General features: G+C 47.2%; 1 protein-coding gene and 1 long non-coding RNA gene across 4 annotated transcripts in view; one reads left to right on the top strand and one right to left on the bottom strand.

The window, feature by feature from the left end:
* BEND7 (BEN domain containing 7) overlaps positions 1-3,922 on the top strand; it is a 46,579-nt gene extending 42,657 nt beyond the window's left edge. For all 3 annotated transcript variants that reach the window (XM_086886553.1, XM_086886554.1, XM_086886556.1), the window contains one exon: positions 1,986-3,922. In XM_086886553.1, the coding sequence (XP_086742679.1) occupies positions 1,986-2,047 (62 nt within the window). In that variant the 3' untranslated portion in view covers positions 2,048-3,922. The remainder of the gene's footprint in view (positions 1-1,985) is intronic.
* A 5,637-nt stretch (positions 3,923-9,559) lies between these two features.
* Positions 9,560-11,641, bottom strand: LOC147653409 (uncharacterized). Its single transcript, XR_015286080.1, has 3 exons — positions 11,557-11,641; positions 11,186-11,328; positions 9,560-10,816 (listed from the first exon to the last, which is right to left on the bottom strand). It is a non-coding gene; the product is annotated as an uncharacterized LOC147653409 (long non-coding RNA).
* Positions 11,642-14,247: the final 2,606 nt, after the last annotated feature.

Raw genomic sequence — 14,247 nt, 5'->3', positions numbered from 1 at the left:
GAAGAGAGCTGCTTCCAGAGGGAAGGCCAGGTCAGCTGCAGTTGCATCTGAAGGTGTCTCTTCTTTGGTGCCAGCAGGACCAGGGTCTGAGTGCAGTTAATTGGTGCCAGTGCCCACAGACAGGTCTGAACCAGCTCCCTTTGTACCAGCAAAGTCATGGGATTTGAGGAAAGCAGGGGGTGCTTTGTTTTCAGAAATCTTTTTTGGAACTCAAAAGTCTGGTTATAAAAAAAATGAAGCTGGTACATCCTCATAAAGCTAAGGAAGACATTTTCCCCAATTATATTTTAGCACTCCTGAGCAGAAATTATGCTCCTGTGGTAAAATCACCCTCTATACTAAGAGGGCCTTGGCTTTAAAGGCTGTTGATTGAAGGGTGTTTAAAGTAAATTGGAAGAACTGTGGCAGTTAAACTTGCTGGGAACTTTGGTTCATTGGCAGATAAATCTCAAGAAAGTACTAGAAGAATTGTCCCCAACAAATGTTATCAAAGCTCAGGTCTTTGAGAGTTCCAGCTTTTGCACCTACCTAAAGCTGCAGGCTGTGTCCAGACCTGAGCTCAGACAGATCAGACAGCTCCAGGGGTAATTATCGTGGGCTCAGTGGAAAGGCTGATTAGTTTCTTGGTGATACAGGATACCTGGAGGGTGTGAGATAGATCTTTATCAGGATGAGGATGTGGCAGCTTTTAGTCTTTCTGTGTAAGTTGGTATTGTGAAAACGCTCATCTTATTTCAGTGTACAATTTATGCAAAACGTTGGGATTTTGTGCTTTAAAAGTAAAACAAAAGGAAGGCATAACCCATAAGTTCTGCATGTGAGAACAAATGTAAGCCAGCTGCAATACCCTTTTCTTGAATCCTCATCTCGTAAATTTGATTGGAAAGATGTAGGCAGGTATAGGACCATGAGGTAGCACTCCTTATTCCTGCTTTGGACCACAGCCATGCTGAGAATTTGTGTCGTTTCTCCACACTGGGGTTAATTTCAAGATGAGAAAGAATTTTGATATCCCTAACGGAAGCTGAAACACTAACATCCCAATCCTCAGGTCTGGGGGTGATACAGCTTTGTGAAAAGATGAGAGCAATCTCTTGGTAAAGAAACGGATGATAAGAAAACAGCAACAATCCAATTCTATATAGGTTGTCTCCTTTTCTCTTGAAATACAATATCAAGAAAATGAAACTTGGGGAAAAAAAAAAGAAAAACCTTTTCCAAAACCTTAAATATAAATCCTTTATTGTAATATAAATCTTTATCTTTTCAATGCGTGATTGTATGAATCTTCCCTTTTCATTGGGGTGTATTTGCCTCTCAGGCTGATTGATGTCTGTCTTCTCTTTGCCCTGTGTTCTTAGCGCTCTCGTTGTAATTCTTCTGTCCATCTTTTCATTGTTCTGTTTAGAAAAAGCACATTCTTAAAGTGCTTTAAAAAAGATGGGATATAATCATACAGTGCACCTTTCATAGGTGTATGTGTATATATATATATATATAAAATTTATTTTTTTTTTCTCCTATGTGCACTTAGACTGCTGTGGACTGGTGGGGGTTTTTACCAAATAAGATCCCAAAGTATATACTCAAGGTTTAAAATTCATGGGGTGCTTTTTTCACTTCTTCAGAACCGAAACTTCAAAGGGGTGAGCATTGCAGTGCAGTTTGTGCTGAAGACTAATGGAGCGCTTTACATCTGAAGTGGGCTGCACTGTATGTTGTGTGAAAAACTTGTCTGGCAGATTTTGTATTCAAAAAAATCTATTTAATTTGCTTTTCTTTAGTCAATTGAGCTCTACTCTAAATGGAATTCAGCAGCACTGCCTGTGTGCACACTCGCAGTTCAGCCCCATCACTAATTAAAGTTAAAACTCAAATACATAATTTCCATCATTCTAAAATACTAAATTTTTTGTCGCAAATTACTGATATCTTAAAATCTTACATTTTTTTAACTGATTCCTTCAAACTCTTTCTCCCTTCAGGTAACCTTTTCGACACCACAACAGACCATCTGATAGATGCAAACCCAGATTTTTCAGTTTGAATTTCACATCCTGCATCAGTGTTCTTAGCAGATAGAAACATCCTCTCCTTTGAGTAATGTTCCTGCAAGCTCAGCACGAGAACTTCAGTGTACCACAAGACATGGGCATCCATACAGTTTTTCTTACAAGTCTATATTTTTTTTGATGCATTTTCCATGTAACCTCAAGTAATGAAACCACCAGATCACTTCACTGTTTTTCATCTTAATTAAAGATGATTTCCCTCCCCATCCAATGTATTACTGAATTAGCGGGGTATCCACTCTGAGGTCATTCTCTTGCCTGTATTTCTCCTCCATGATTGTATTTTTCCACATGTTTGTATGCTTGCCAGCAGTGTTTGATCTTAAACCATGCAGAAATTGTGATTCTTCCTGTCCCCAGGGACCAGGGTGGCCTCTCTCTCCACCATGAACCCTGGGGGCTTAATGAGCATCTGACTTGGTGAAGCTCTTTGCTTCTGCAGACCCACTTTCCTTTCCTGGCTGCTGCAGTACCAATGACCAGTCACACAGAGCTGATTAAAAAGTCCTGACTGGGTTTAGGAGGAAACAAAGCAGGATTTCTCCCAGCAGTGCCCAGGTTCCTAGTTACATCAAGGAGAAGCTGTTCCTCAAACAATTTCCCCTACGTGGTCCTAGTGCAATGGCTCTTGAGCATCTTTGTAGTGCAGGTTACTGGAGGTGGTCATTTTCCTCTCAATGTTGCCCCCAGTTTGCTCTACCACATCAATCTCAAAATGAATTAATTTCCTGTTTTCTGAGAAGAGGGTCTGCTCACTGTGATTTTGCAGCCACTGTCCTTGGCAACAATACTCACCTATTTAAAAAAAAAACAAGTCACCTTTCAACTGGCACTGTATTGATATCTCAGCAGTTAAGACAAGTGAATCGATCAAGAAATTGCACTACCCTCTTAGACACTGAAAGGGTTGGTCATTTTGGGTCAGGACTAAGGTAAAACCATATACGGCCCTCCCTGCGAACCTTCATTTCTGCACCTTTCCTCAGCACTAAATTCACTTTAGAAATGTTGTAAAGAAATCTGGAAGGTCTTACCTGCAACACCTACTGATCACCAGGCAGTTTGAGCACATTTCCTGCAATTCGAGGAAGAGCTTGCTAGAGCCTTTGCCATCATGTTTCCTTTCCCTGTGTGTATCTTAGGTACTTTTTTTTTTTGGAAACTATTTGGCCTGTGAGTGTCTCAACAGAAGTGCTATTACAGAGTGGGATGGTTTTCAAAATATTCAACCTTTTTTTAACAATCCTAAAACCTGTTTCTTGGGTGTCAGAGAATACCCACAAATAACACCGAAGCCAACATGAACAGTTTGTTCTCTTGGCACCTGAGAAAACAGGCTCCCAGCTGTTCCCCACCCACTTTCCATGGACTTCTAGGAATGACCATGTTCTCTCTGAAACTGTGGAATAGATTGAATGTGCACTGCAAACCTTAAATTTTGAGTCTTTCCTTCCTTCATGGCTTGGAGTTTCCTGCGTTGGGCAGGGGGCACCAGTCCGTTGTGTTGTAACCCTTCAGCAATGAAATCAACGTTTTGTAAATTTGGAAGATTGCATTTGTGTTTACTTACTGTGACTACTGTTCAGACTTTCTTCAGAAATCTTTTTATAGGGTTTATTAGAGAGAAAAAAAAAAATCATTCCATATTTAGGTAAAAATGTCTCAATCTTCTGTATATATGTTTTATTAATATGTAAATATTTAGATATTTTTAAATTACTATGTTCTTAATAAAGCGACAAGGGACTAGTTGTGAAATGGTGTATAACATTGTGTCGTGTTACCGATCTCTGGGAAATCCTCTTTGTCAGTTCAGAAAAGAAAACCTACAATAAATAACTTTAATTGCATGTGTGTTCCTGTGTTCTATGCTGGATTCCCGTATTTTAGAGGAATTACTCTGCCACCACTGGACTATACATAGGAAAACCCTGAAAGCTACCACCATGATACTATTTTTCCAGCTGCCTCAGCCAGAAACCACACTGCCTTGCCAATCAGAACAACATCTATATCCAATCACGTAATAACTCTTGAGTATTAAGTACTGATATGCTTGAAGTCTGATTTTAATTGAATTAGGTGCCTTTATAATCTGCACTTAAAAGGTTAAGCTCTGCTTCTATGGAAACAACACACAGGAAGGACAAACCAATACTCATAGGTTGGAGTAGCTGCAAAGATACATGCTCGGTAATTCATGATCACACCCTCATCAAATGTTTAGCCTTAAAAAATACTTCCTGTGAAAACACGTTCCTGGTAATCTTCCATCGGTTCCAAGGAGCCAGTGAAGCAAAGTGAAGCAGCAGCTCACCACACCTTTTTGGCCTTTATACAAGGAGCACTAAGGAGACACTGCTGGTAAAAATTCCCAGTGAGAGCTTCCTTCACATTTCAGTGGCAGCCCAGATCAGCTGAAGCCTGGTGCACATCCTGCATCGGTGATGTGACCGGAGCCAGTGCACGCCATCCCCTCTGCGGGTGCTGGAAGAGCATCTCGATCACAGAATGGTTTAGGTTAGAAGGGACCTTTAAAGCTCCAACCCCTGCCATGGGCAGGAGCATCTTGCACAAGATGAGGTTGGCCAAAGCCCCGTCCAAACTGGTCTTATACACTTTCAGGGATGGAGCATCCACAGCTTCTTTGGGCAACCTGTTACAGAGCCTCACTGTAAACCAACCTCAATGTAAAATTGTTTTTCTTAATACCTAATGTAAATCTAACGTTCTCTTAGTTCAAAACTGTTGCCTCTCATCCTGTCCCTACAGGCTTTAGTAAAAAGTCCCTCTCTATCTTTCTAACAAGCCCCCTTTCAGTACTGAAATGCCACTCTAAGGTCTCCTTTTCTCTGGGCTGAGCCCCCCCAGAGCTCCCTCAGCTGCTCCTCAGACTTGTGCTCCAAAACCACCCCCGACTCTTCTCTAGACACACTCCATCACCTCAGTGTCTTTATTGTAGTGGGGAACTCAAAAGTGTTCCCACAATTCAAGGTGTGTGCCAAGTTCAGGGGGACAATCACTGTCTTGGTCCTAGTGGTCACAGTGTTGCTGACACAACAGGCCAGGATGTTAAAGCATGGCTTTGTCTCACTTGCATTTTTAAAAACAGGGACCAGGTTGATACACTGTGGCTTGTAACATTCAAGTGGAGCACCTTAAATTGTGTTTAAAGTACAATTATGAGCAAGAAATGTCCCTGTGTGCTGCGATCTGCACAGCACTGTCTCAACTGTGCTGCAGAGCCACCAGCACGTGCTGCTGCCAGGCTGCAGGTTCACCTGTTGAAACAGCTTTGGAATGGAGCAAGTGACACTGCCAGCACCCACACCTGAGCTCCAGCCACACTCCTGCCTCCTTGCTGGCCCAGTCAGCCAGTGCATCCCTCTGTCCCATATACAGGAGACTGGAGATTAATACTTTGGGTGAAAAAAATCCTTCTGAAGCTGAAAAGGAAAAAGGATATCCTCCTGGTAACATGAAAGGAAACTGGAGCCTGGGCTTTATAAAAAATGCATTAATTGTGAGACAAGAAGAAAGTCATCTCAAGTGCCTGTGACATGTTGGTTTAGAAACGGCTGGCTGAGTCTTTCAGGGGAAACACACTGTCACATCAGAGTGGTTTGGGGATGGGTGGTCCTGATGCAGCCACCCCTCCTCTAGAGAAACCTTCTCCCCAAAAAGCCTACCCTCTGCATCACTGGGAAGAGAATTTCTCCTTCACTGGGGAAGGGAGGGTGCATGGTGCTAGGAAAAAACCCATGGGGCCACGTCATCCTAGAGAAACAGACGTCACCAGCATTGTGCAAGACTTTGCAAAAATAACCCCATTGTGCATATTCTCCCCCAAATCCAAAGCAGCACAATGCCTTGTAGGAGGTGCTGAGATATCTCTTCTCCTTCCACTGGCTCTCCCACTGCTTGAACATCCCCATGGCTGGGATGGGGTGAGCACCTTCACTCCTTCCTGCCACGCTGTCATCACAGAGAGGCACGAGAGGGGGTTGTACAAGTAGGTCAAGTATGATTTCTCATCTGCCGACTGCTAATAAAAGCCACCGATGTGAAACCTGTAACATTACGTGTATAAATAATTTAGCTCCAGTGTGTAAACATCAATTTTAAAAAAACTGAAATAATTCCATCAGCTTTTTCTCTACCCTCCATGCATATGCTTACACCCAGGTGATAACAAGGGCAAAAAACAGTTAATTTTGGGGGAATTTGGAAATGGGAGGAACACATGCCTTGTGTTTCAGCACTGCCTCCTTCCTCCACCTAGTTCCTCAGAGGTGTAGAGGAATCCAACATAACTTCATGTTAAAGTGCTTACAAAGCCACAGTTGCCCCTAAAACTACCAACAAGCATGGGATGAAGAGCTTCATCCACCTCTGCCCAGCAAGAGCCATCACAGGTCAGAGTACCATGGTGGCCTTTGGCTCCTGCTGGAGCCTGGCCAAAGGGCCAGCTTGGGGTGGCAACCATCACCGTGGGCAGAGATGTCCCCTGGCCACGTCCATCACCAGCACACCAGGAGAAATGTCATTTTCAGGTGATGCCCTGCACAGATGGGGATGGATAGAAAAGGTCAGCCCACGTAGTTCTGCCATCCACTGACCCTCAGGTCGCCTGGAGGATCTTTCCTGCCCCAGGATGGTTCAGCAAATCATATGGACTGCGTGTGTACTCCAGCAAAGGAAATCAGTCCAGGAGACTAAGAAGCCTCACTAGCAGCAATGCTCCCATACCACAGGATCCCTGCTCTACCTTTGCCCCATGCCCAGCACTGCCCTGGAGACATCAGGTGAAAGTGGTGTCGGCTAGAGAAGAATGAGGGGGGCATTTGTGTGTCAGGACAGTGTGAGCCTGTGCCAGCTCCCCAACGAGTCGCTGGGAAGTTAGCAGGGATGGATCTGGACTGGAACCAGCATGTGGCTACTGCCATTACCACAGCTTAGAGAAAGCAAAGATTAATGTAATCATTTAATCCCAAGAGATTTCAGGATTCACTGTATCTCATGTCTCCATTCATCACAACACAGGGGATGTGTGTAAACTGCTCTGCTCTTAGCTGGACCTCTGCTCCCTCCTGATTTCCCTGTTCCCAAGTTCCTGCACAGGCCCTCAGTGCCCAGCTCTCCCTGCTGCCACATCCCTGCCTTCTTACACAGCCATGGCAGGCCCTGCCTCACTTTTTGGCTGGTGAGAATGGTGATATCATCCAGCCTTTGTTTTCTTGATTTTTTCCTGGTGATGGCTCCATTCTCAAAACTGACAGACCTCCACCTCCCTGGCCTGATGCTGGCAGCACCAGTGAGGAATCCACTTCCTGCATCCACTGCTCTGATGCTGTGGGGAGAGCCAAGGCTGGGCTAGACATCCTGCAGGGTATGGGGTTTGCCTCAGGGTTAGAAGTAACCTTTGCCTGCATAAAACTTGCCCAACCACCACAGTCTGGCTGGACAATGTAACAGCATCAGTGACAGACAATGATGCACCATGAATTTGTCCTTTCTGTCCCTCTGGTCCAGGGTACCACATGTGATCTGACACCATGTAGTCCCATCCTGCAAGGGGGTCCTGCTGCCTTCACTCCTTCCCCTGGGGCTAAAACACAGACAGAGGCTCCTGAGCATCCCATGTCTACCCTGCACATACAGGTGCTGCTGCCAGCCCCCAAGGAATGGCAGTGCATGTGCTGTATCTCACAGAGATGGAGTGCTGCTCCAAGACCTCCACCTCCTAGATCCTCTGCTCATCAGGGCACCATGTTCCCAGCTTCATCCTCTGGACAGCAGAGTGCCAAACCCCAGTGCATTAACATAGATTTTACATTTAACAGTCATTACAAACGAGCTCTCACATTTCTCCTTTGCTGCCTTTCACTGAGCATGATGCATCATACCCCATCTCTCACTTAAAGTCCCTTTGGGGAGGCCCTGGAGCAGAGGAGATTCCTGCCTCATGCAGGCCCCCAGCACCCATCCCTGTGGGATTGTGTCCCTGGGGATTGCCCTGACCCACATGCCAGACTTTGCACTTGGCCTTGTTGAACCTCATGAGGTTAACACCAACCCACTCCTCAAGCCTGTGCAAGTCCCTCTGGATGGCATCCCTTCCCTCCAGCACATCAGCGGCACCACTGAGCCTGACCACGGAGTCAGAGACACTCCCATCCATTCAAACACCTTGTGCTGGATCTAGGGGTGCTGTGGGGCTGAGACCTCTTCTTCTGACAAACCTGTGGCAAATCAGGTGCTGCAGATGCATACAAGATTCTGGCACAGCAACACCCCAAGAGGCTCTGACCCAGCAAAACCCAGCCTTGGCACGCAGCGCCAGGGCTTAGAAGCTCCGTGTCCGGGCGTGCAAACCCTTTCTGCTTCACACTGCAGGATTTGGTCCTTGAAACCATGAAGCAGAATACTGCTGGGCTGACCTTGAGCAGCTCTCCCATGTTCTCCATCCTCCTCCGAGGGGGGGCAGGTGAACCCACCCACCCTACACTCAAACCACTTTGCTTCGGTGGGCCACAGACCCCTCTGTGAGTGCCAAGGTTAATGCACGGCAGTGCTGCCCTCTCAGAGAGGGTTCGCTGCCGAACCCCAGATCTCTTCCTCCAGAAACAAATTGCTCTTCAACTATTGCCATCTTGTGGCGTCTGTGACCCGTTACTTGTTCCCTTTATCTGCTAATGGTGTTGGTGAGAATCAGCAGTGTACACAGGCAATTTTAAAATGAAATGTAAATGAATCAGAAATGCCTACGGAGGAGCCATTAGCATAAATCCAATCAAAGGGCTTTGTTTAACTTGTTAAAAATGACTAAATATTTAGTGAGTGTGGGTGGGTAAGGTGATTCTTGCTCACACTCAGGAAGTTTTAGAAGCAAAACTAATGCTGATATCCTAAATGGCTGAACTTATAAGCAATTTTCTACCCTGAACTGTGCCTCCTCAGTCTACAACTCACTGGAATATTGTCCCCTGTTCAAGATCACCTCTAAAATATTATCACAGAATATGCTGAGTTGGAAGGAAGCCACAATGGTTATCAAGTCCAGCTCCTGGCCCTGCACAAGACACCCCAAGAGTCACACCCTGTGCCTGAGAGCATTGTTCACTTCTTGAACTCCCTCAGGCTTGGTGTTGTCACCACCTCCCTGCAAAGCCTGGTCCAGTGCCCAACCATCCTCTAAATAAAAGACCTTTTTCTGTTATCCAACCTAACGTTCCCTTACACAACTTCAGGCCATTCCCTCAGGTGCTGCCACTGGTCACTGCAGAGTTCAGTGCCTGGCCCTCCCCTTCCCCTCAGGAGGGTATTGAAGAGCACAATGAGGTCTCCCTTCAGTCTCAACTTTCTCCAGGCTGAACAAACCAAGTGACCTCAGCCCCTACACATACAGCTTCCCCCTCCAGACCCTTTACCATCCTTGTGGCCCTCTTTTGCACACTCTCTAATAGCTTAACTTCTTTCTCATATTGTGGTGCCCAAAACTGCACACAATATTTGCTTCTAGGAGCAGTCGATTCACTCGGTGAGATACTTGGACTCTCATGAGCACTGCAGGCATCTCCTAGGAGTGGGGATTCCCTTGGAGCAAACCCTGCCCATCCCAGTCATGCCAACAGTCCCACCAGTGTGGGATGCTGAGGGTGCAGTGCAAGATAGCACCAGCAGCAGTGCAGGACCACCATGACCACCTGTGTTTTGTGTTGTGGACCACAAAGATCGCCTTGGGGATGGTAGACTCCATAGAAGGAAAATATTTTTTACAGTGAAAGTGATGAAACACGAGGTTTCCCAGAGAGGTGGTACATGCCCCATCCCTGGAAACATTCAGTCAGGTTTGTTGGGGCTCTGAACAACCTGACTTAGTTGAAGATGTCCCTGTTCATGGCAGGGGGTTTGGAACCAGATGACTTCTAAAGCCACCTTCCAACCCAAACCATTCTGTGATTCTATGAGCAAGAGACATTCCAGTGCCTACAAGCAGATTTTGTCCAAACTGGTAGGAATGGGAAGGGTTCACTGCTTTGGCCTCAGTGTTACCTGCTCACTGTCAGGAGGTGCTCATGAAGCTGATGTTTGGTGGCAGTTTCAGTGGCACAAGCAGACCAGCCCCAGCTCCCCGTGTTCCTCTGCTGCAATCCGCTCACCCTGCCTCCACTCCTCATGCCCCCACATCCACAACAGCTTTTGCAGAGCCACCCTGATCAAACCAACCCTAAAGTAAAGTGGAGAAATTCCATTTTTTGGAGCACACATCTGACCTATCAGTTATGCTCTAGATATATGGATAGTGCTAAGGATATTGGTCATAGCGAGATGTAGCTCTGCAGCTTGGATTAAATCAAAAACTGAGTTAAAAACAAGGCTGAGTCTTGGCTCTGCTGTGACTCCTTGAGCTCCACAGGGATCACTCAAGCTGGGAGCAGACAGTGCTTGGGGCAATGCTTTGCATTTGGGAAGAGCAGCTACTTCCTGCTGCTTCGCTCTCTGGAATGGAGTTGCGTCGGGCGGGTGTTAATTGCCTTTCTGGAAATCAAAGCAGCCGGCACAGGGGCTGTCTGCTGGTCTCTGCTACCCCCAGGCGCTGCCCATCAGCCGGCCTTGCCTTCCCCTTTGCACAGGGAAATACCTCACCTGGAGGGATGTCTCTCCCCAGGGACCCCCGGGTCACTCCGAGCATTTGCCCCTTTCCACAGCATTATCCCACAGCACTATCCAAGCGTGAGGTCCTGCAAAGACAGATGCTGAGTTTACTTAATGCCAATGCTGGGCACAAATCCTAGGAAAACACACTCAAATCTGGCTGCAAGGAGAGGAGGAGGAGCAATGGGATGCAGGGAATGGGAAAGAAACGGAGAAATGGGAAGACTTAATGTGTGATCATTTCTCTCCCTGTGTGATTTTGTGGTTTTTACTTTTAAATGCTGGAAAGAAGCCCTTTAGGAGAATGTGGAGCACCACATTACAGCACTTCCCCCTACTGCCAGGTGTACTTGCAGAGTGCAGGGCTGCATTTGGGGGTACAGAGGTATGGAGAGCCCTGACACCCTCCTCTATCTACCCCCACATCCCAGCCAGTCCCACCAGAGGGGTCTCACCTCCTGGCAGCTCCAAGGATCCATCACTCCATTGAAACAGACTTTGCATCTCTTGGTGCATGCAAATCAGGGGCTTTCCAGGAGTTTCTCGAGGGAGCCACTGCCTGTGGGCTCAGCAATCCTCATTCCCCCTGCTAGCTGGACTGGGAGCAGGAGAGATGTTTCAGTGCCTCCTCTGCTGTGAGACTGCTATGGCAACACACTCACATCCAACACCTCAAGGAGATCAAACCACCCAGCCCCTGCTTAGGGGCTTGAGTTTGGTTAATTTTTGCTTTTCCAATGGGGAAAACACACCATTGCACAGTGGTTATCCCTGAGGAGATGACAGGTGGCATTGGGCACACCTGGTCTCTTCCAGAGCACCTCACCTGCAGCTCTGAGAGCACTTTGCTGATGTTAAACCTGTTTCCCATATAAACCATTTTTCCCCATTAGCTGAAGTTTTAAGTGCCTGGCTGGCACAATTTCATGTGGAATTCAGCTCTGTTTTGACTGACAACAATTCAGGTGTGTTTAGGGGATCTTAATTACATGATCAGATAATGGATACTGCTGGGGCAGAAGAAGAAGGGGCAGGGACAGACCTGGAGGGCTGGCTGCATGTCACCCTAGGGAGGGAAAAGGGAAGCTGGAAGCAGCAGCATCCTTCACTCCCACACCCCTGGTTACCAGCAGATTTGCTCCTTGCCACAGCCACCTGTTTTCCTGGGGAGCTGTTTGTTTCCCTGCTTGTGCATCCAACCAGCCTTAGTTCAGCATCAACAAGTGCCTGGCATTTCAAAAAGCTGTGGATGCCCCATCCCTGGAAGTGTTCAAGGCCAGGTTGACCTTGAGCAACCCAATATATAAAAAGCTGTCCCTGTCCATGGCACGGAGTTTGAACTAGATGAAATTTAAAGGTCCTTTCCAGTTCAAACCAGTCTGTGATTCTAAAATTCTATGGTTTAAACAGCACATTTACCCTCTGCTGTGCTTTGGCTGCAGAACATTTCCCCTATGGATCCCACCTAAATTCTCATCATCAGTACCAACCCCCCCAGCTACTGCACAGGGCTGGCAGCAGTGGAAAGCAGGAAAATCCTGGATGGAGAATAAGATGGAAGACTCCTTGCCAGAGAAATTATCTGAAGCAGGTGGTTCCAGCTCAGAGGAACTCAATTTATATTCCCAAATGACATGCTGGGAGCTGCTCACAGCTCCATCAACAAGCACAGCACAGGCGAGGCAGATGTTTCAGTGAGTGCCAGCAGCTGGAATAGGATTGCTGGCTCAGCTTGGCTGCACCCATCGCTCCAGACAGTAATTTGGGAAGTCAGTGTTCGAGGCTCATCCCAAGGGAGCCTGTATCGGGTGGCTGCAGGTCTGGCTGGCAGAATCACACAGCTCGTTCTGAAACAAAGAGAGGCAGCAGAGTGCAGAGCTGGGCAGGAGGAGACACTCCTGGATTATTTATAGGCTCCAGCCTTGGGAAAAACCTTGGCACAGAAAAGCACAGGTGATGCTTGGGACCAAAGGCCATGGTGGTGATGATAGGGCTGTGCCCTGCCACCTGCACTGCAGGAGCAGCTCTGCCCAGGACACATCCCTGCCAAAGGAGGTGGAAAATGTCTGGGGATGCCCAGGCTCAGTGTGGTGGGATGTGGCTTAGGGACACAAAGCCCTACAAAGGGAGAAGGACACAAGGATCATTCTAGTGAGCAATGCAAGGCATGAGACTTGTCCCCCATGCAGGTGTTGTTGGCACAGGTGAACTTCCAGGTCTGAAGGGTGAAGGAGGTGTTTCCCCAATAGGCTGAGGAGTGTGGCAGAGGCTGCTGCATCGCCAAGCCCCGTGTGATTGTTTTATTTTCCATGTGGTGGCCAGTAACAAAGAGCAGCTTTGCCACACCTGCTGCCCCAGACTGGCAGAACAAAGGGGGTCGATGAAATGCTCCCCGGGTGTGACACAGCAGGGATGTGACAGGCCAAGACAGCAAAGGCTAAGTGGGAATACCAAATCCAATGCAGTTTTGGAGTAATATGGATAAATCCAAGAGGGGTCAGCAGAAGCCACCCCTAACACTGCAAGAGGTCATGGGAGAGCACACAGGCACATCTCAGACACAAAATGCCACCTTCCCAAACTGCCCACAAGGTGTCCCAGAGCCAAGCATGTACCTGAGGTACAACTCAGCTTGCCTGCCCTGGGGTGAGCCCTCACCACCCCAGCCCAGGGCTGGTAGCTGCTTGTACAAGCCATATAGGTGCCGGGGCAAAAAAATGCTTTCTCTTGGGGCTTTTGAGGTGGCCAAGTGCAGGAGCAAGTACGAAATGCTGCAAAAAGGAATGAGGAAGAGACAGATGTTGTGAGGGCACCTCTTCACAGGAAGGGTTAGAGCAGCTTTGTAGCACAGTGGTGTTTAAGTGCTGCTGCAAAAGCAGCCAGGGGCCCCTTGCTGGGCACACAGCAAGGGAACAAGCACCAAGACCCCAGCAGCAGCTGTGTACACACCACCCTTTCCATCTAACATCAGCAATTGATGGAAAATGGGGTTCAGGCAAGTCTAGTCAGACCCCATTGATCACTCATAGGAAACATCACCCTGTTTGACTGGTACATGGTAGAGGCTAGCAAGGGACTGGTGCTGGAGCATCAGCCAGGAGCAGAACCCCAGGACTCCTGCCCATGGGTGCTCCCTCCATGGAGGATGCTCACCTGGGTGCAGGGCATAAATACAGCCTGCAAAAACCCAGAGGAAACTGCTCTTTCTTGAACTGCTGGAAACCACAATAGGAATGTTTAACAGAAACTGTCAGGCAGGTATGATTTACTTGGCTTTCAATAAAATCTCACATCAGAGACTATTAAAGCACCTTATCAAAGGCTAAAGGGGCAAAGTCCCCATTTGGCAACAGAAAACAATGAGAACATCTGCTCCTTGAAGCAAAAATGAGCAAACACCAAGGAACAGCAGAGGTCAATACTGGCATCATAACTATTTAATACCACTTTTATATTAATGAGAGGCAGGAAAAAGACAAAAAACAAGGCAAAGAAAGCCAACAATAACCCAAACTTA

This window comes from Cyanistes caeruleus, chromosome 4 (assembly GCF_971803275.1).
Source record: "Cyanistes caeruleus chromosome 4, bCyaCae1.hap1.1, whole genome shotgun sequence".
In the NCBI taxonomy this organism is placed as follows: Eukaryota; Metazoa; Chordata; class Aves; order Passeriformes; family Paridae; genus Cyanistes; species Cyanistes caeruleus.
The sequence above is the reverse complement of the archived record's forward strand: the minus strand, read 5'-3'. Positions and strand labels throughout refer to the sequence as shown.